Source organism: Scyliorhinus canicula, chromosome 11 (assembly GCF_902713615.1).
Source record: "Scyliorhinus canicula chromosome 11, sScyCan1.1, whole genome shotgun sequence".
In the NCBI taxonomy this organism is placed as follows: Eukaryota; Metazoa; Chordata; class Chondrichthyes; order Carcharhiniformes; family Scyliorhinidae; genus Scyliorhinus; species Scyliorhinus canicula.
The window spans coordinates 41,432,724-41,455,436 of NC_052156.1; the positions used below are offsets into that span (position 1 = coordinate 41,432,724).

The window sequence follows — 22,713 nt, forward strand, 5'->3', positions numbered from 1 at the left end:
CTCCAGCTCCTCAGAGACCGCGTTAGGGAACTGGTGCTGGATGAACTTCGGATCATCCGGGAGGCAGAGGAGATGATAGAGAAGAGTTACATGGAGGTAGCCACATCAAAGGTACAGGACAAGAGTAGCTGGGTTACAGTCAGGGGAAGGAAAATGAATGGGCAGACAGTGCAGGGATTCCTCTTGGCCGTTCCCGTTCAAAACAAGTATACCGTTTTGGATGCTGTTGGGGTGGATGACCTACTGGGGGAAAGCCCTAGCGGCCAGGTCTCTGGAACGGAGTCTGGCTCTGTGGCTCAGAAGGGAAGGGGGAGAATAGAAAAGCAATAGTGATAGGAGACTCAAAGGTTAAGGGAATGGATGGGAGATTCTGTGGTCTGGAGCGAGACTCCCGGAAGGTATGTTGCCTCCCGGGTGCCAGGGCCAGGGATGTTTTGGATCGAGTCTACAGGATTCTGAAGGGTGAGGGTTAGCAACCAGAAGTCGTGGTGCACATAGGCACCAACATCATGGCTAAGAAAAGGGATGAGGATCTAAAAAGTGATTTTAGGGAGTTAAGTTGAAAGCTAAAGAGCAGAACAAGCAGAGTAGTGATCTCAGGATTGATACCGGTGCCACGTGCAAGTGAGGCAAGGAACAGAGAGCGAGTGCAGCTGAACACGTGGCTAACGGGCTGGTGCAGGAGGGAAGGCTTCATATATGTGGATCATTGGGATATCTTCTGAGGAAGGTGGGACCTGTACATGTACATGAAGGACGGATTGCACCTAACCTGGAGGGGCACCAATATCCTGGGTGGGAGGTTTGCTAGAGTTCTTCAGGAGGGTTTAAACTAGTTTGGCAGGGGGGTGGGAACCAGAGCTATGGATCAGAGGCCAGGGTAGCTGTTGAACAGGCAGAAATAGTATGCAGCAAGTCTGTGAGGAAGGTTAGACAGTTGATAGGGCAAAGTTGCACTCAGTGGAATGGGTTAAAGTTTGTCTGTTTCAATGTAAGGAGTGTCAGGAATAAGGGAGATGAACTTAAAAGCATGGATCAGTACTTGGAACTACGATATTGTGGCCATTACGGAGACATGGATTTCACAGGGGCAGGAATGGTTGTTAGATATTCTGGGGTTTAGATGTTTCCAGAAGAATAAGAAGGGAAGTAAAAGAGGAGGGGGAGTGGCACTGGTAATTGGGGAGTGCACCACATCTGCAGAAAAGGAGGTAGTTGAGGAGGATTTGTCGACTGAGTCAGTATGGGTGGAAGTCAGAAACAAGAAAGGAGCAGTCACTTTATTAGAAGTTTTCTATAGAATCCCCAATAGCAGCAGAGATAGAGATTGGGTGGCAGATCTTGGAAAAGTGCAGAAGTAACAGAGTTGCTGTCATGGGTGACTTCAACTTCCCTAACATTGACTGGAACCTCCTTAGTGCAAATGGTTTGGATGGAGCAGATTTTGTCAGGTGTGTCCTGGAGTCTGAGGAGATGGGGAGGTCCTAAATGAATACTTTGCTTCAGTATTCACTAGAGAAAGGGACCTTGTTGCTCATGAGAACAGTGTGAACCAGGTTAATAGACTCAAACAGGTTGATATTAAGAAGGAGATGTGCTGGAAATTTTGAAAATCAGGATAGATAAGTCCCCTGGGCCTGACGGGATATACCCAAGGTTACTACAGGAAGGGAGGGAGGAGATTGCTGCGCCGTTGGCGATGATCTTTGCGTCCTCACTCTCCACTGGAGTAGTACAGGATGATTGGAGAGAGACGGATGTTGTTCCCCTGTTCAGGAAAGGGAATAGGGAAATCCCTGGGAATTACAGACCCATTAGTCTTACGTCTGTGGTGAACAAAATATTGGAAATTATTCTGTGAGATAGGATTTATGATTATTTAGAAATACATAGTTTGATTAAAGATAGTCAGCATGGCTTTGTGAGGGGCAGGTCATGCCTCACAAGCCTCATTGAATTCTTTGAGGATGTGACGAGACACATTGATGAAGGTCGGGCAGTGGATGTGGTGTATATGGATTTCAGTAAGGCATTTGATAAGGTTCCCCATGGTAGGCTCATTCAAAACCAAGGGCTGGTTTAGCACAGGGCTAAATAGCTGGCTTTTAAAGCAGACCAAGGCAGGCCAGCAGCACGGGTTCAATTCCCGTACCAGCCTCCTCAAACAGGTGCCGGAATGTGGTGACTAGGGGATTCTCACAGTAACTTCATTTGAAGCCTACTTGTGACAATAAGCGATTTTCATTTCATTTCATTTCAAAGTTAGGGGGCATGGGATACAGGGAAAGTTTGCTGTCTGGTTACAGAATTGGCTGGCCGAAAGAACTTAATCAGCTTGTCAGAAACAATTTGTCCGTTAACAGATTTGTGTTGGTTCCCATTTATTAACCTGTGCTTCTCCAATTGAGAATTTTTTCCTTGGCAGTGGCTTCTAATAGTTTTCCTACCATTCGCATTATACTCATTGGTCTGTAGTTAACAAGACTTATCTGACTTCCGGTTGCGGCTATGACCAGCTAAGTCGCACGTTTGGCTGCTCCTGCTACAAAGGTGTTTTCGGGCCGATTGGAGGGCCCCAACGGCGCTGTAAGGACAAATCCCGGTGGGGGAAGGCTCCCTGAAGAGAACCAGACCAACTTTATGGTCGGTACCCGGAGTGGGGTGGTAAAAAGAGCAACAGCAGCTCCCAAAAAAAAGCGGGGGAAGAAGACCAAAATGGCGGCCGGTGGTGCACCCGAGGAATGGAGGAAATGGGCGGAGGAGCAGCAGGCCGCTCTCCTGCGCTTCTTTACGGAGCTGAAAATGGAGCTCTTGGAGTCAATGAATGCGACGACCACCAGGCTGATGGGAGCCCAGGCGACCCAAGAGGCGTCGATTCGGGAGCTGCAACAGGAGATGACTGCGAGGGAGGAGGAGGCCACGGTCCTCGTGGGAAAGGTAGAGGTGCACGAGGCACTCCACCTGAAATGGCAGAGCCGTTTTGAGGAGCTGGATACCCGAATGAGGCGGAAGAACCTGAGGATCTTGGGCCTGGCAGAAGGCCTGGAGGGGTCAGACCTCCCGGGATATGTAGCAGAAATGCTGAGCTCCCTGATGGGGGCAGGGGCCGTCCCTTCGCCCCTGGAGCTGGAAGAGGCCTACAGGGTCATGGCTAGGAGGCCAAGAGCAAATGAGCCCCCGAGGGCGGTGCTGGTGCGGTTCCAGCGACTCAGCGACCGTGAAAGAGTGCTGGAGTGGGCCAAGAGGGAAAGGAGCAGCAAGTGGGAGAATTCGACAGTGAGGGTCTACCAGGACTGGAGTGCGGAGGTGGCAAAGCGGCGGGCCCGGTACAACCGGACGAAGGCGGTGCTACATGCAAAACGGATCAGGTTCGGAATGCTGCAGCCAGCGCGCTTGTGGGTCACCTACAGGAACCAACACCACTATTTTGAGTCCCCAGAGGAGGCGTGGGCCTTTGTGCAGGAAGAGAAACTGGACTCGAATTAGACCCAGGGGATACTTGGCGGCCGTAGCCGCTCGGGTACTTTCAGCTGAATTCTTTGTTTGGATTTTGAACTCTTGCTGTGGTTTTTCTTCTGATGTTTTTTCCCCCTTTGCCAACTTCCCTTAGTTATTGTTATTGTGGTTATTCATGGTTATTTATGGTTATTTATGCTGTTTGGTAGAGGGCGACTGTTAAGTACATTGTTATTTGTTATTTATCTGTTATTTATAATGTTAAGTTGGGGAGGCGGGACGGGGGGGGAGAGCAGATCGGGGATATGGGCTCCTAGGGGGGGTTCTTTTACAGGCATGGACGGGGACGGGGGTGGAACTGAAGATGGCGGGGTGGGGTGTGGCAGGGCGAAAGCGCGGGCTTTCCTCTGTTTTCCCGCGCGCGGGGCAGAGGAGGGGGGGAGGGGAGGAGTGCGGGGCGTGGCTAGCAATGGCGACCTTTCCCGTGCTGGAGCGGGGCCAGGGAGGAGTGGCAAGGGGGGGGAGGCCCCCCCCCCGAGCCGGGGGGAGTCGGAGTGTGGCAGGAGCAGCCGGGTCAGCGTGAACCAGCTGACTTACGGGAGTACAATGGAGGGTACATCGCGGCTAGGAGGGGTCCTAGCCTGGGGGGGGAGGGGGGTTAGGGAGGGACACCGGGTTGCTGCTGAAAAGACCAGAAACGAGAAGTGGAGGACTGGAGAGGTGGGGGGAGGGGGACATCGCCATGGGGAGCGGGTCAGAAGGGGAGGGTCGACCCGGGGCGAGCAGGGAACAGGACATGGCTAATCGGCAGGGGAGGGGGGCGGGTCGTCCCGCGACCCGGCTGATCACTTGGAACGTGAGGGGGTTGAATGGGCCGGTCAAGAGATCAAGGGTATTCTCACACCTGAAGGGACTGAAGGCTGATGTAGCAATGTTACAGGAGACCCATTTGAAGGTAGTGGACCAGGTTCGCCTGAGAAGGGGGTGGGTGGGACAGGTGTTCCACTCTGGATTGGACGCAAAGAACCGGGGGGTGGCGATTCTGGTGGGAAAGAGGGTGTCGTTCGTGGCGGAGGAGGTGGTGGCGGATAAGGAGGGTAGGTATGTGATGGTGAAGGGTAAGCTGCAGGGGGAGAAAGTGGTGATGGTCAACGTATATGCCCCGAACTGGGATGACGCGGGTTTTATGAGGCGCCTATTGGGCCTCATTCCGGGACTGGAGGCAGGGGGCTTGATCATGGGGGGGGACTTTAACACAGTGCTGGACCCCGGGCTAGACAGATCGAGCTCAAGGACCAATAGGAGGCCGGCAGCGGCAGAAGTGCTGAGGGGGTACATGGAGCAGATGGGAGGAGTAGACCCATGGAGGTTTGGTAGGCCGAGGGCGAGGGAGTATTCCTTTTTCTCCCACGTCCATAGAGTGTACTCCAGAATCGATTTCTTCGTGTTGAGCAGGGGGCTGATCCCGAGGGTACGGGAAGCTGAGTACTCGGCCATTGCGATCTCTGATCATGCACCACATTGGGTGGATGTGGAAATGGGGGAGGCGAGGGACCAGCGCCCGTTGTGGCGGCTGGATGTGGGGCTGTTAGCGGACGACGAGGTGTGTAAAAGGGTCCGGAAGAGCATTGAGAGCTATCTGGACTTGAATGACACGGGTGAGGTGCAGGTGGGGATGGTCTGGGAGGCCCTGAAGGCAGTGATCAGGGGAGAGCTGATCTCCATAAGGGCGCACAGAGAAAGAAAGGAGAGGCAGGAGAGGGAGAGGCTGGTGGGGGAGCTATTGGAAGTGGATAGGAGATATGCGGAGGCACCAGAGGAGGGGCTGCTGGGAGAACGGCGCAGCCTGCAGGTCAAGTTCGACCTGCTGACCACCAGGAAGGCAGAGACGCAGTGGAGAAGGGCACAGGGCGCGGTTTATGAGTATGGGGAAAAGGCGAGCAGGATGCTGGCACACCAGCTTCGCAAACGAGATGCGGCTAGGGAGATTGGGGGAGTGAAGGAGAGGGGCGGGAAGGTAGTGCAGAAGGGGCAAGAAGTGAACGGGGTCTTCAGGGATTTTTACAAGGAGTTGTATCGGTCTGAGCCGCCGACGAGGAGAGGGGGAATGGAGGACTTCCTAAACAAATTGAGGTTCCCAAGGGTCCAGGAGGGGCTGGTAGAAGGGCTGGGGGCGCCAATAGGGCTAGAGGAGCTAGTCAAGGGAATAGGTCAGATGCAGGCGGGGAAGGCGCCGGGGCCAGATGGGTTCCCGGTGGAATTCTATAAGAAAAATGTGGACTTGGTGGGACCGGTACTGGTACGAGCCTTTAATGAGGCGCGAGAGGGGGGGGTTCTGCCCCCGACAATGTCGCAGGCTCTGATCTCCCTGATATTGAAGCGGGATAAAGACCCCGTGCAGTGCGGGTCCTACAGGCCTATCTCGCTTCTGAACGTGGATGCCAAGTTGCTGGCAAAGATCCTGGCAGCTAGAATAGAGGATTGTGTGCCAGGGGTAATCCATGAGGACCAGACGGGGTTCGTGAAGGGGCGGCAGCTCAACACGAACGTGCGGAGATTGCTGAATGTAATTATGATGCCGGCAGTGGAGGGGGAGGCTGAGATAGTGGTAGCGCTGGACGCGGAGAAGGCATTCGATAGGGTGGAGTGGGAGTACCTGTGGGAGACGTTGGAACGGTTTGGGTTTGGGGAAGGCTTTATTAAGTGGGTGAAGCTGCTCTACTCGGCCCCGACGGCGAGTGTAGTGACAAACGGGAGGAGGTCGGAGTATTTCGGGCTCCACCGAGGGACCAGGCAGGGATGTCCCCTATCCCCCCTACTTTTCGCACTGGCGATTGAACCGTTGGCGATGGCACTGAGGGGTTCAGGGGGGTGGAGAGGACTGACTAGGGGAGGGGAGGAACATCGAGTATCGCTGTATGCGGATGATCTACTGCTGTACGTGGCAGACCCAGAAGGGGGAATGCCGGAGATAATGGAACTATTAGCAGAGTTTGGGGACTTTTCGGGGTACAAACTAAATTTGGGCAAAAGCGAGGTTTTTGTGATACACCCGGGGGACCAGGGAGAGGGTATTGGGAGACTCCCCTTCAAGCGAGCAGGAAAGAGCTTTAGGTACTTAGGGGTGCAGGTGGCAAGGAACTGGGGGACCCTCCACAAGTTGAACTTTTCCAGGCTGGTGGAACAGATGGAGGAGGAATTTAAGAGGTGGGACATGGTACCGTTGTCGCTGGCGGGGAGGGTGCAGTCAATCAAAATGACGGTCCTCCCAAGGTTCTTGTTTTTATTTCAGTGCTTGCCCATCTTCCTCCCTAGGGCCTTCTTCAAAAAGGTGACGAGTAGCATCATGAGCTACGTGTGGGCGCATGGCACCCCAAGGGTGAGGAGGGTCTTTTGGAGCGGAGTAGGGACAGTGGAGGGCTGGCACTACCCAATCTTTCGGGGTACTACTGGGCGGCAAATGTGTCAATGGTGCGCAAGTGGATGATGGAAGGGGAGGGGGCAGCTTGGAAACGAATGGAGAGGGCGTCCTGTGGCAACACAAGCCTGGGGGCCCTAGTAACGGCACCATGGCCGCTCCCCCCCACGAGGTACACCACGAGCCCGGTGGTGGCGGCCACCCTCAAGATATGGGGGCAGTGGAGGCGACATAGGGGGGAAATGGGAGGTCTGTTGGCGGCGCCAATAAGAGGGAACCATAGATTCATCCCGGGGAACATCGACGGGGGATTTCAGAGCTGGTACAGGGTGGGCATACGGCAGCTGAAGGACCTGTTTATAGAGGGGAGGTTTGCGAGCCTGGGAGGGCTGGAGGAGAAGTTTGAGCTCCCCCCGGGAAACATGTTCAGATATTTACAAGTGAAGGCATTTGCTAGACGGCAGGTGGAGGGGTTCCCCCTGCTCCCCAGCAAGGGGGCGAGTGATAGGGTGCTCTCGGGGGTCTGGGTCGGAGGGGGGAAGATATCAGACATCTACAAGATAATGCAGGAGGCGGAAGAAGCATCAGGGGAGGAGCTGAAAGCCAAGTGGGAAGGGGAGCTGGGAGAGCAGATAGAAGACGGGACGTGGGCGGATGCACTGGAGAAGGTCAATTCTTCCTCCTCGTGTGCGAGGCTGAGCCTCATTCAATTTAAGGTGCTGCATAGAGCTCACATGACGGGGACAAGGATGAGCCGGTTCTTTGGGGGTGAGGACAGGTGTGTCAGATGTCTGGGAAGCCCAGCGAACCATGTGCATATGTTCTGGGCATGTCCGGTGCTGGAAGGGTTCTGGAAGGGGGTGGCAAGGACGGTGTCGAAGGTGGTGGGGTCCAGGGTCAAACCAGGATGGGGGCTTGCGATCTTTGGGGTCGGGGTAGAACCGGGGGTACAGGAGGCTAGGGAGGCCGGAATACTGGCCTTTGCATCCCTAGTGGCTCGACGAAGGATATTAATTCAATGGAAGGACGCGAGGCCTCCAAGCGTTGAAACTTGGATTAACGATATGGCTAGCTATATTCAGCTAGAAAGGATCAAATTTGCCCTGAGAGGGTCGGTACAGGGATTCTCCAGGCGGTGGCAACCTTTCCTTGACTTTTTAGATCAGAGATAGACGTTCGGGGTCGTGGCAGCAGCAACCCGGGGGGGGGGGGAGGGGGGGGAGGGGGGGGAGGGGGGGGGAGGGAGGGGGGGGGGAGGGGGGGGGGGCAGCAAGGGTCGTGGGGGGACATGCACGACTGTAACGCGGGCAAGTCTGCTCGCTGCTCATGTCTGAAACTGTAGGCTTGCCTTGTTTGTTAAGGTTGCCTGGGGGGGGGGGGGGGGGGGGGGGGGGAGGACGGGTGCGCGCGAGAGGGCGGGCGAGGGAGGGACATTTGCCTAGAGGGATTGTGTTGTAAATAATTTAAAAATTAGTAGGGGTAAATGTTTGTATGGAAAAAACTCTTTCAATAAAAATTATTTTAAAAAAAAAAAAAACAAGACTTATCTTTCACTTGTTTGAACAATGGTTAATATTTGCAATCCTCCCAGTCCTCTGACACCACTCCAAGGAAAGATTGGGGTTAGAGATTCTTGTATCTTCAACATTGATTCCATCAGCGACAGAGAATGCATCCCATGTGGCGCACTTGATTTGTTAACTTTACGTGATGCCTGTGTATTTAGCACCTTCCTATCTATTTTGATCTATTCCAGATCTCCACTTCTCAAATCTCATTTTAATTTCATCCAGAAGCAAAGCACTTGTTCAATACCTCAGTCGTGACCTCTGCTTCCTCATGATTGTTTTTTTTTTTGCTGCTAATTGGCTCCGCCATTTTACTCACTTTGTGTTTTTGGGGGGGATTTTCTGTTCCGTTATCTCTCTTACTCTCTCTTAGCCCTTCTAACTTCCTTTTCAGTCTCCCCCTGCAGTCTGCCTGGTTTTCAAGTGTGCTATCATACACATTCTTTTCCTGTTTTATTTTCACCTATATTTGTCATTTAGGGATTTCTAATCTTAGGATATCCCTCCTTATGGAAGTATTTGGTTTGCATCCAAAGTATCTCAAACCTGAAGGCCGCCCATTGCATGGTTTCCTGGCTGTTCATTTGCCCACTCCACATTTACTAGATCCTCAGCAAGTCACTGAAATTTAACAGTTTAGTATTTTTTCCGTTGATTTTTCTCTTTGTCCTTTTCCATAACTGCTTCAAACCTAATTATATTATGATCAATATTACCTTGAGGGCTTCCCAATTCCACAAAGCTCACTTACCCTACTTAATTCCCCAGAATTAGATTCAGCACTGCTTTGTTCCTCATTGCATTAGAAACATATTGGTTAAGGATGTTTTCTGGGTGCACATTTTTACTAGCACCGTTGTTTTTTTTTCCCAGTCCATATTGAATATTTTACGAAAGTATATTTAATTTATGATAGTAGCCAAACTTGAATGCCAAAACCACTTATTCCAAGGGTAGGGGAAGAGGGAGAACAGCACAATCTCACCCGCGGATCGGTGGGCCCCGATCGTGAGCCTCTGCTGGTTTTTATAAATGAGTTCAACCTTGATAAATGTGAAGTGATTCATTTTGGAAGGTCGAATTTGAATGCTGAATACAGGGTTAAAGGCAGGATTCTTGGAAGTGTGGAGGAACAGAAGGATCTTGGGGTCCACGTACAAAGTTGCCACCCAGGTTGATAGGGTTGTTAAGAAGGCGTATGGTTTGTTGGCTTTCATTAACAGGGGGATTGAGTTTAAGAGCCGCGAGGTTTTGCTGCAGCTTTATAAAACTCTAGTTAGACCACACTTGGGGCGAAATTCTCCGCACCCGCGGAAAGTCGGCAAACGGTCGTAAAAATCGGGACCGTTTTACGACGGTCGCGAAGGCTTCATTTCCCGACCGATTCACTTCCTGGAAATGGGCTAGCAGCGCGGCCGCGTCAATTACGTGCGTGATGACGACGGAACGCGACGACGACACGAACCCGCCCATGTGACGCCGCCCGACGCCGTAAAAAGGCGCGGGCGACCACAGAATCTGTCGGGCAGGATGTCGGAGCCTAGGCGAGCTGCACCTCGCTTTATTGATGCAGACGTCGAGGCGCTGCTCGATGCCGTGGAGCAGAGGAGGGGCATCATCCGCCCGCGGAGAGGGCATCGCCAACCTGCCAGCACGGTACGCCAGGCCTGGCGTGACGTGGCTGCTGCCGTCAGTGCTGTGGGGCAGACCCCTCGCTCAGCAGAGCAGTGCCGAAAGAAGCTACATGACCTCACCAGGTCTGCCAGGGTAAGTGCCATGAGGGTGCCCCCTAGTCACAACCATCCCTCCCCCTTAACTGCCCGGGGGGGGGGGGGGGGGAGAGGGATTGGGGCAGAGTTATTTGAGGGTGGTTCACAAAGTTGTCACAGACCCAGCGCTCTGGCCCCGAGGAGAGATGCAATCATCTGATGACAACTTGCCCCCCCCCCAAACTGTGCCAGTATCAGAACGGACTTCTGAGACCTACCGTTTTGTAATGATCTACCTATGTTTCCTCCCCCAACAGGCCAAGGCCGGTCATAACCACCGTGAGCGGCACAAGACTGGAGGGGGTTCGCCCAACATGCACCCCCTCAGCACCTTTGAACAGAGGGCACTGGACCTTGTTGGGGGGTCTGCCACCCGCGATATCGCGCAATGCGAGGTTGGCGGAACTGCAGCAAGTGAGACAACCCTCCCTGACAAACACCCCCCCCCCCCCCCCCCCATCCTCTGTCCCTTCACACACCCTGCCCACTGGGACACCTCCCCATCCTCTGTCCCTTCACACACCCTGCCCACTGGGACCGTCCAGCGGCCTGCCGAGCAAATCGAAATAACCCGTCTCATTCTCTTCCCTAGGACGTGATGCCGAACGACCAGGGCCGTCTGGCTGCAGACGGAGACACGAATCTGCCGCCACCTCACCCGGGCCTCACAACAGAGGGTGCCCGATCAGCGGGCAGCCCTATCTGCCCCAACCCAATCTGCGGACCAGGACGCACAGAGGGTTCGAGGTCCACCACCACCACCAGAAATGGCCAGGGACAACCCTCCTGTCGCTGAGCGGCCCCACACCCTGGACGAGGACCTAACCATTGAGAGCGTCGGGCTTGCGGCACTGCTTTCCTCCCACCACTTCCATCATCCCAGAGATACACACCCCGGCGGGCCTATTTAGTGATGAGTCTCCTGGGGCACAGTCTGGTTGGCACATCACAGATGAGCAGGTACAGCAGGTGGAGGTCGGAGCAACAGAGGGCCCGGACTCGCGGAGGCCAGACCAGGCCCAGGATGCAGCTGGCTCCCAGACGTTTTCGGAGTTCCTGGAGTTTCTCAACCCACCCGCACAGCCGATGCCTCAGGAAACCCAGGGAAACAATGACGGGATGAGGGCTTCCTTCCAGACTCTGCAGACGCTGTTAGAGGAGTCGATCCGCGTCCAAGAGCAGGGAGTGGTGCCGCTCATGGCAGAGACCCAGTCCGACACCGCACGGGTGGCATCCGCGGTGGAGGCAATGGGTCAGGTTATGCAAGACGTTGGGATTAATGTGCACGCGTCATCCTCGGCCCTGGACAGGGTTGCCCTCTCACAGGCAGCAATGTGCCAGAGCCAAACCGACATTGCCGGCGCCCTGCGGGCCATGGCCGAGTCTCAGCAGGTCATTGGCCAGTCGCAGCAGTCAGTCGCCGAGAGCATCAACCGCCTGACACATGTGCTGGATGGCGTCGTGCACAATCAGGTTGAGATCGCACAGTCCCTGGCGGGAATGTCTAACTCCCTGGACTCCGTCTCTGCAAACCTTCGGATCCTGGTGGATACCGTTGCAGGCCTCCAGGACTGGCAGCGCCAGGTGTCGGTGGTGCGACGGGGAACCTCCCCGCTCGCACCTCTGTCCCAAAGTGAGGCCCGGGGGCCACCGGGCTCCCCGAGGGAGGAGGAGGTTTCAGGGCCCGTCCCATTAACTCCATCACGGGACGTCCCGGAATTCTCGGCCTCCCCCCGTCCCATCCCTGGTGCATCGGGTGGGCAGCAGGCAGAGCAGGGTGGCACAATGTCACCCGAGACGCCCGCAGAGCAGCCTGGCCCATCAAGGCCGGGTCGCCCCAGGAAACGCTTGGCCAAGGAGAAACGAGTCGAGGGGGGCGATTCGCAGCAATCCTCCTCCACTCCTGCTGTATCATCTGGGGATTCACTTAGACGTAGTGGTAGGGCCCGTAAGGCAACTAAGATAGACACTGAGTAAGTTGGCACGGGTGAAGGGCACAGTTTAGTTGTAGGGGTAGGGCACCTGTAAATAATTGTTAATATTAAACACACTGTTCCACCTTACTTGTAATACCGTGTGATTGTTCCACAGCCACAGGAATCGTGATGGTGACCGAGTGTCGCTGGGGGTGGCGGGTGGTGAAACCTTGGTGCCGGGTGTGCAGTCCCTGCCCCTACCCCCCTCCCACAGCTAGCCCACGCGGGCACGTGATGGAGTGTCAGTGACGAACTCAGCGGCCACCAAGGTGGATGGTTCAGCTATTGCCATGGGTCAGACTCTCTCTAACGATTCTGAGCTCACAGCTCTTCGCAGAGCGGGCTGTCATCATTCCACATGGCACTGATCACACCCGCTGACACAGCCATCAATGTTGTGCCATTCCGTCTGGACCCAGTGATAAGCGTCATGTCGAAGTGGAGCAGTGTACACTGAGGGGGTGGGGGGGTTTGGTGGTGGCAGTTGTGTGGTGACCCTCTGCATGACTAGCGATGCAGGTGGTGGTTTGGTGTTCATCGGGGACGTCACATGCGATGCGTGAACCGTGCTGCCACCATGGCATCGCGTGCCCGCCGTCCTTGCCGGGTCCGTCGTGCCGCCTCCTGGACATCACCAGCACCTGGGTCGTGTCTGCGTGCTGCGCCCGCCACTCCGCCAGCGTCCTCTTCCTCCTCCTCCTCCTCCTCCTCCTCCTCTGTGCTGGCACCACTGCCACTAGCTTCTCCCTCCGCCTCCTGCAACAGGTCATCTCCCCTCTGCATCGCGATGTTGTGCAGCGCACAGCAGACCACTACAATGCGAGCGACCCTGTCGGCCTGGTACTGCAGGGCCCCTCCGGAGCGGTCCAGGCACCTGAATCTCATCTTCAGGAGGCCAAGGCAGCGCTCCACCACACCCCTGGTTGCTGCATGGGCCTCGTTGTATCGTGTTTCCGCATTGGTCTGAGGCCTCCGTATCGGCGTCATCAGCCAAGACCTCAGCGGATAACCCCTGTCACCTAGCAACCAGCCCCTCAGCCGGGGGGGACGTCCCTCAAACATCGCAGGGATGAACGACTGCGCTAGTATGTAGGAGTCATGCACACTCCCTGGGAACCTTGCACAGACGTTCATGAACCTCATGTGGGGGTCGCATACCACCTGGACATTAATGGAGTATGTCCCCCTCCTGTTTGTGAACACGTCCCTGTCCACAGCAGGCGGGCGCATGGGGACGTGAACACAGTCGATTGACCCCTGAACCCTCGGTATCCCGGCCACACTGGCAAATCCACGGGCTCGTGAGTCTTGACTTGCTCGGTCCTCGGGAAAGGTGATGTAGCGATCGGCGATGGCATAGAGGTCGTCGGTCACATCCCGGATGCACCTGTGCACCGATGACTGGGAGATCCCAGAGACGTCCCCGCTCGGAGACTGGAAGGAGCCGGTAGCATAGAAGTTCAGAGCGACCGTCACCTTGATGGCTACCGGGATCGCGTGTCCTCCCCCCGTTCCACGTGGGGCGAGGTGCGACAGGAGTTCGCAGATATGTATCACCGTCTGCCTACTCAGCCGGAGTCTTCTCCTGCAGGTGATGTCCGGCATTGTTAGGAAAGAGACCCGGACACGGTACACCCTCGGCTTTGGTCGTCGCCTCTGACGCCGTGGCTGCACCCTCACTCTCTCCTCTTCCTCTTCCTCCTCCTCCTCCTCCTCCCCCCCCCCATGCTGCTCGACGACTGGCAACTCCTCGGCCCTTCCCTCTGCTGCTGCAGCTGGCCCTGCAGCCACTGCGGGTTGTGGGTGTGGATGCTGCTGCATCTCCAAATCCAGTAGAGCGGCCCCAACCACTGCGCAGAACATAGCCGTTCTGTTCCCATGCATCGTGCTAACCTACAGAAGGGTGGTGGGGGGCGGAGAAACGGGACATGTTAGACGGACGTTAGTCGACACCTCGGCAGCCTCCTGCCACGGGATACCTGTGTGTCCCGGTGGCCTGGTCGCGCTGCTGACACGCGGTCAGCCTAACCCCTGGTCACTTCCTGCATCCAACGGCCAGTAAACTATGTCCTCCTCACGGGTGCGTCAGTGGCCTGTGGCCGGAAGCCACAGGGGAACCAGCGGCCGTGTCCTCGTCACCTGCACACCATGGCATGGTGGCAGACATTTTGTTACGGGGTTGGACGGCTCACTCTCTACCTAAACCCCCCCCCCCTCCGTCGCCCCCCACTGCCTCCCCCGTCTCCCCCACTGCCCCCTCCGTCTCCCCCACTGCCTCCTCCGTCTCCCCCACTGCATCCTCCGTCTCCCCCACTGCCCCCTCCGTCTCCCCCACTGCCCCCTCCGTCTCCCCCACTGCCCCCTCCGTCTCCCCCACTGCCCCCTCCGTCTCCCCCACTGCCCCCTCCGTCTCCCCCACTGCCTCCTCCGTCTCCCCCACTGCCCCCTCCGTCTCCCCCACTGCATCCTCCGTCTCCCCCACTGCCCCCTCCGTCTCCCCCACTGCCCCCTCCGTCTCCCCCACTGCCCCCTCCGTCTCCCCCACTGCCCCCTCCGTCTCCCCCACTGCCCCCTCCGTCTCCCCCACTGCCCCCTCCGTCCCCCCCACCGCCCCCGTTCTGGACCCCCTCCCGTTCCCAGGGATGCCTTCCCCGTTGTGGCCAGACTCGAGCGGTGCGCTGAGCGGTGCGCTGAGCGGTGCGCAGAGTGGTGCCCTGACCTCCTCCAAGCAGTCGTCAGCCAGGCCGACTGGTTGACGAATTTAAAAAGCAGGTGTGTTTCACGACGTCCAAACAGGGCGCCATGACGTCGGGACTTCGGCCCATCCGGGCCGGTGAATAGCGGGGGGGCTCACAGTGGCGATTCTGGTCGTGTCAGGGGCGGGAAGGAGGCGTTTGTCGGGAAACGCGACTCCGACAATTTGCGGGGTTCGGAGAATAGCGGGAGGGCGTCGGAACAGCGTCGCCGTAAAAATTTCCGACGCCCGCTATTCTCCGACCCGTCGTGAGTCCGGAGAATCTCGCCCTTGAAATATTGTGTCCAGTTCTGGTCACCTCATTATAGGAAGGATGTGGATGCTTTGGAGAGGGTACAAAGGAGTTTTACCAGGATGCTGCCTGGAATGGTGGACATATCTTATGAAGAAAGATTGAGGGAGCTAGGGCTTTTCTCACTGAGCGAAGAAGGCAGAGAAGTGACTTGATAGCGGTATACAAGGTGATGAGAGGCATGGATAGAGTGGATAGCCAGAGATTTTTCCGCAGGGCGGAAATGGCTGTCATGAGGGGACATAATTTTAAGCTGATTGGAGGAAGGCATAGGGGAGATGTCAGAGGTAGGTTCTTTACACAGAGAGTGGCGGGTGTGTGGAATGCACTGCCAGCAGAGGTGGTGGAGTCAGAGTCATTAGGGACATTTAAGCGACTCTTAGACAGGCACATGTCAGCAGTAAATTGAAGGGTTGTAGATCAGGTTGATCTTAGAATAGGATAAATGGTCGGCACAACATCGTGGGCTGAGGAGCCTGTATTGTGCTGCACTGCTCAATGTTCTATGTTCCCTTCAACCCCTCCCCCCCAACCCTCTATTCACATACTCCTCTCCCTTCAATCCTTCCTCCATCTTTTCCTTCACCACCATTCCCCCCCCCCCCCCCCCCCCCCCCCCCAAACTGTGAACCACGCATGTGGTTAACGATGCCCCCGTGTCTCCTCAGGAAAAGCTCTCCCATAATCGCCGGGAGAGGGCCCAGACTGGCGGTGGTTTGATGGACATAAGAATCCTCAACACCTTCGAGGAGCGGGCCCTGGAGGTGACGCTGTGGTCGAGGACAGAACGGTCACCAACACGGAGGCTGACGGACGCCGCCGAGGTGAGAAACCAGTGAGCCCCAGCCAAAGGACCTGTCAAACTTGAGTTCTGATTGCTGACTGACCCATCCCTCCCACTGACCACATATCTATTCTCCCGCAAGTCCTACAGCCGACGGTGCTGGCCCATCCTGGGTGGTAACCTCTTCAACCTCCCAGGAGAACACCTAGGAGGAGAATTCCGAGGATGCCATGATCAAGGCGTCACAGCTGTCATCCCCAACCTCCACCGGCGCAGATACATGCACCTTGGTGGGAACTGTTGGTGGTCAGGCTTCTGGGGCACAATCTGGTGTGCACCAGACTGCTGCTGCACATCAGATGGAGGCAGGAACTCCCAGGCGAGACAGCAGTCAGAGGACTGCTGGATCCCAGGACCGAGCTGGGGCCCAGACTGATGCTGAGCCTGTGGAACAGGTCATTCCGGAGCTGATGGAGATGTTAGGGAGCAGCCGGGACATTCAAAGGGAGGTGTCAGCAATGCTCCAGCAGGTCCATAGCCGCTTGGAAGAGTCCCAGAGGCTGCGGGCGCAGGAGATGTCGCCGGCAATGTGTGGCACCGAGGCCAACACTGCAAGGGTGTCGACCGCAGTGAAGAGCCTGGTGCATGACATTGGCATCATTACTAAAGGTGCCAAGGCATCGCGCAGTTGGTGACGGCCATGGCTGAGGGTCTTGGCAGAATGTCTGACTCGCTGGGGGGTGTCAGCCAGTGCCAGGCTGACCTTGATGAGGTCAACATGACCGTGACATGTCCTGCTCTCAGAAGGGAATGACAGAAGCACTGCAGAGCATGTCCCAGTCACTGAGGGGCATCGTCGAGAGCATAGACACGGTGATGCAGAGCATGGGGAATCGCTAGGGCTGGCAGAGCCAGATGATGCAGGGGCAGCCGGGGCTCGAACCAGCTGGCCCTTCATCCCAAGGTGAACCACAGGGCTGATGCAATTCAACGTGAGAAAATGTGAGGTCTTGCACTTTGGAAAAAAGAATCCAAGCATAGACTACTTTCTAAACGGTGAGAAAATTCATAATGCCAAAGTACAAAGGGATCTGGGAGTGCTAGTCGAGGATTCCCTAAAGGTAAACATGCAGGTTGAATCTGTGATTAAGAAAGCGAATGCAATGTTGTCATTTATCTCAAGAGGGTTGGAATATAAAAGCAGCGATGTGCTACTGAGCCTTTATAAGGCTCTGGTCAGGCCCCATTTGGAGTACTGTGTCCAGTTTTGGGCCCCACATCTCAGGAAGGACATACTGGCACTGGAGCGTGTCCAGCGGAGATTCACACGGATGATCCCTGGAATGGCGGGTCTAACATATGATGAACGGCTGAGGATCCTGGGATTGTATTCATTGGAGTTTAGAAGGTTAAGGGGAGATCTAATAGAAACTTACAAGATAATACATGGCTTAGAAAGGGTGGACGCAAAGAAACTGTTTCCGTTAGGCGAGGAGACGAGGACCCGTGGGCACAGCCTTAGAATTAGAGGGGGTAAATTCAGAACAGAAATGCGGAGACATTTCTTCAGCCAGAGAGTGGTGGGCCTGTGGAATTCATTGCCGCGGAGTGCAGTGGAGCCCGGGACGCTAAATGGCTTCAAGGCAGAGATAGATAAATTCTTGATGTCGCGAGGAATTAAGGGCTACGGGGAGAATGCTGGTAGGTGGAGTAGAAATGCCCATCAGCCATGATTGAATGGCGGAGTGGACTCGATGGGCCGAATGGCCTTACTTCCACTCCTATGTCTTATGGTCTTATGGTTTTATGGCCCTATAGGCACCGACCAGGAGGAGGGGCGCTGGGTACCAAGCCGGACCCGTCCCATGGAGTGGCCATTGTGGCCACCAGTTTCCCCGAGTTCCACCCCTCTGATGAGGCTGTGTCTTGAAGTCAGCACATGGGACAGGGTGGCACGGCTGTGCATGTGCCACCAACAAGTGAGCCGGGGCCATCCCAGAGGACGTCGGCCAGGGCATCCAAGGCCATGGGACGGGGTAAGCTGCTGGCTACTTCCACCTCTATTGTGCATCCTGGGGACACACCTAGACGTAGCGGTAGAGCTAGGAGGGCCTATCACATCGAGGATCACTGAGGGCACCAGGGAAAGAGAGAGGGGGGAGGAGTGAGGGCAGCACCATCGGGAGAGTGAGAATTTGTTACACACAATAAACACCTTTGTGCCTCTGTTACTTTCTTCCGCAATGCGGGCTGACCTCTGAACCCCTGGCCCATCTCTCTAGGCATCCCCCCACCGTGGCACTTTCCCACCCTCTGGCCTTGGACTTGTCCCCGGAGCTGTGTCCCATCCCCTGGGTGTTCGGATGTTCGCTGCTGCATCTGTGGTGTCGCCTCCCGCAGTGTTCAAGCACAGTGTCCAGGCATCAAGGTATGATTGGGATGCTAGGAAATGACTCCCACATGCTACATGGCCCGCCGGGAATCCACTTGGGATGTGTGAAATGCTCACTTAACCTCGATTGCCAATTCCCAATTAGTAATAGCCCTCAGCCGCACGGCCAGAGGCCTTGGCAGTTGATGGGAGTTATGGGTGGGGCAGATGGATAGATCAAGTGCAGCAATCTTGACTTTTAAAATTCTTTGTGAAAATACTGTATTTTATGGGGCAGCTGCCATAAAAACAAGAGAAAAATAGGATAAATTTGCCACTATTACTGCTAAAGGATGTAACAAGCAAGGTTCACGTGGTTCGTTTCTGGGATGAAGGGATTATTTTATGAAGAACTATTTAGAGATTGGACCTATATTAATTGGAGTTTAAAAAGATGATCTTATTGAAATATAAGAGATTCTGAAGTGGCTGGACAGGGTAGATGTTTGAGAAGATGTTTCCCCCTAGAGGCGAATCCAGAACAAGGGAGTATAAATTTAGAATGAGGGCGTCTACCATTTAAAATGGATATGAAGAAAAATGTCTTCTGAGACCCACGTACGTTTGGAATTTTCTACCTCAAAGAGCTGGGAAGGCTCAATCATTGAATATATTTAAGCCAAAATCAGATCAGCTATTGAATGGCAGAGCACCCATTGGTCTCATTAATATAATATTTTTTTTATTCTGTCTAATAATGGATTTCAGCATTTCCCAATGCCAGATGTTAGGCTAACTGGCCTACAATTTCCTGCTTTCTATCCCCCCTCTTTCGTGAATTGGGGCATTATGTTTGTAGTTTTCCAAACTACTGGGACCTTTACAGGGAATTTTGGAAGATTACAAGCAATACACCCATAACCTCAGCAGCCACTTCTTTTAGATCCTAGGATTCAGGCCAATAGGTCGAGGGGACTAGTCAGTTGTTAGTTCCATTAGTCTATCTAGTATTTTTACTACAGTGATACTAATAGCTGTAAATTCCTCCCTGTCTTTTGCTTTTTGCTTAAAAAATATATTGTTTACAAGACTGAGTGGATAGTATTTTTCTGAGTAATCACAATTGGTTTTATTTCATGAGCTAGTAAACCGATTCAAATCACTTGACTTTGTCAGAAAAGAAACAAAGGATTCAAAAGTGGTCAGATTTGGATTTAAATGTGGTTCAGAAAAGTAAAGGGGTACTTTTTTTGAACATCTGCTAGTGGAATAATCATGGAGATGCTGAGTACTGCCTGCGCTGTTAGCGGACACATGTTCAAATTAGCTACTTGATTTTCTTCATAAATTGTGATCTTTGTGACAGCATTATTCGTTACAAACAAGATATTAGTGTGGTGAACGTTAGCTAGGCTTCAAACTGCAGAGTTACCAGTTTCCATGGTCAAAGTACTGCCTGAGCAGTTCTATAGGAGGCTGAGCTCCATATATTTCCAATGCTGGCATGTTCATATCATCTACAAAGATCACACACTTCTTTCCCATTGGAGGGCCATATACTCCCTTCCGCCTTTTATCCAGCCTTGACATGATGATGTTCTATTAGACAGAATAAAAAAAATATTATATTAATGAGACCAATGGGTGCTCTGCCATTCAATAGCTGATCTGATTTTTGCTTAAATATATTCAATGATTGAGCCTTCCCAGCAATTTGAGGTAGAAAATTCCAAAGGTACGTGGGTCTTAGAAGACATTTTTCTTCATATCCATTTTAAATGGTAGACGCCCGCATTCTAAATTTGTACTCCCTTGTTCTGGATTCGCCTCTAGGGGGAAACATCTTCTCAAACATCTACCCTGTCCAGCCACTTCAGAATCTCTTATATTTCAATAAGATCATCTTTTTAAACTACAATTAATATAGGTCCAATCTCTAAATAGTTCTTCATAAAATAATCCCTTCATCCCAGAAACGAACCACGTGAACCTTGCTTGTTACATCCTCAAAGAGCTCTAATAAATTTGTCAAACTCAATTTCCTTTCCATAAAACCATACTGACTCTTGATTACATCATGACATTCTACATGTCCAATAATACTTCCTAAATAATGGATTTCAGCATTTCCCAATGCCAGATGTTAGGCTAACTGGCCTACAATTTCCTGCTTTCTATCCCCCCTCTTTCGTGAATTGGGGCATTATGTTTGTAGTTTCCCAAACTACTGGGACCTTTACAGGGAATTTTGGAAGATTACAAGCCATAACCTCAGCAGCCACTTCTTTTAGATCCTAGGATTCAGGCCAATAGGTCGAGGGGACTAGTCAGTTGTTAGTTCCATTAGTTTATCTAGTATTTTTACTACAGTGATATTAATAGCTGTAAATTCCTCCCTGTCTTTTGCTTTTTGACTTTCTACATTTGAATGCTTTCAGCATCTTAACGACAGATATAAAACATATTTATTCAAAGTCTCTGCCATTTCGTTGTTTCCACAATGACGTACCGGAATTACAATTCATTATTTTATTTACAATTTATATTGGTCTACTTCATGTTAGAGCTACATATATATGTCCCAGGGTATTGCTCCAGTGGGACCAACAGTTTATTTCCTTAACCAATGAGATTTAAGGACTGAGAAGGAAGCAAGGATTGACAAAGAAGGAAGGTTAATGGATGTCTTGTCTCTCAGCCAAGCCTAGTTCTGTATGCTTGGCTGAGAGCCATGACAACTATTACTCTATTGAAACTCCCAGGTCCCAGAGAAAAGAATGCTTGATTGACAGCTCAGGATCTCTGATTTCTTTATTTTTAAAATCTTTTTATTGGCTTTTCTCTTATTTATAAACAGTTGTGTGTATCATTACATTTTTATTGTCCACTTTAATTTACTTTATTGTACAGAGAGGATCTCTGATTTCTGCTATCAATTTCACAATGTTTGTTTACATAATATTAAGTGGTTTCCAGGGTTTGTGGTTTTTGTTATTGGTACTTTAAAAGGTCTGGATGGCTGGTACTTTTATTAGCTTGTAGTGAAGTGACTTTTTTCAACATAGGAGAAAGTTCTGAATTAAGTACTTTTTTCAAAGCTGTTTTTAAACTTTCTAAGTGTCACTGTGGAGTTCATTAATTCTAGATAGTGCATAGTCGGTCAATAGGCATTGAAGTTCTATAGCTCGGCATGGAGGGTCGGGGGGGTCACGGGGGTAGAGTTTGGCATTTGGGGCATGAGAAGGACCTTTGGAACTTGCCTTTTAAAATGCCTCTTCATGAAGACTAGGGATCACTGTAGCCCTGGCCCTAAGATTACTGGGAAATATGGCCAAGTTAAAAGAGACACTAGAGCCTGATGGGTATTCTTAAAGACACCAGCAAAATGAAGCCTGATGTTTGAAAAGTATCAAAATAAGCAGAATAAACGCGAGGATCTGCAGTGAAAAACAGGATGCGCAGTCAGGGCATGAGCACAAGAGCTAACTGGACAATGGCTGTTGCCATGCTTTAGACAGACAGTGATTGAACACAGACCCATGTGTGTGGTGTTTCTGAGAGAATTACAACCCCTGAGTGAGTCATGGCTCTTTAAACATTCGTGACCAAAGAGGACGGTGATTGATTGGTGCTGTCCTGTGAGCATATGTCAGCGAGATCGGAAAAGAAGGAAGGACAAAGAGATTTCATTAGCGAAACCTCGAAGGATAACATTGCAGAACATTGCAGAAGGAAGAAGCTTCAAGCTTCCAGCTTGAAGATGGAGTCTGATCCCTATTTGTGCCTGGCCAAGTGCGACTTGGTTGTGACGTCCTCCCTAAGTCCACTACTAGAAGTTAGATAAGGATTAATAGTTTAACCTACGCTTGTGAACTTGTACTGGTAGCAAAGGAAGGTAGAATAATTTATTTGTTTTCAATGTAGTTTATGATAGAATCTCTCTTGTAGTAATGCTAAGTATTGGGATCTTATTTTGTGTTCAATAAAGACATGATTTGATTTCAAGATAAAGTTGTGTCTATCAATTGACTGGATCACGGGTCCTGGTCAACATCACAACTCCCCTGAGGGGCTGTGAACCGCAACTCTTGAAAAACCTGGCCCAACTCCATAAAAATTGCGGCAGAGTAGGGCATGCCTAACTTTGCAAGATTGGCAGTGCTGCATGCAGGCTTTGGACAGAACCAGCCTGCACCCTTTATAAATATTCCCAAAAAACAGACAACCCGGGAATGGGGCAGAAATCTGGACCTACCCGCCAATTTTAAAAGACTCCCAAGTCATCCTGACTCGGTGAAGAGCAAGATGTAGCACAGGTTAAGAG

The 22,713-nt window shown here is 52.7% G+C and overlaps 1 protein-coding gene across 1 annotated transcript in view; it reads right to left on the minus strand.

Annotated features, from left to right (window-relative positions):
* dnah12 (dynein, axonemal, heavy chain 12) overlaps positions 1 to 22,713 on the minus strand; it is a 385,091-nt gene that overhangs the window by 159,503 nt on the left and 202,875 nt on the right. The window contains exon 39 of the mRNA XM_038812830.1: positions 19,822 to 19,988. Within this exon, the coding sequence (XP_038668758.1) occupies positions 19,822 to 19,988 (167 nt within the window). The remainder of the gene's footprint in view (positions 1 to 19,821; positions 19,989 to 22,713) is intronic.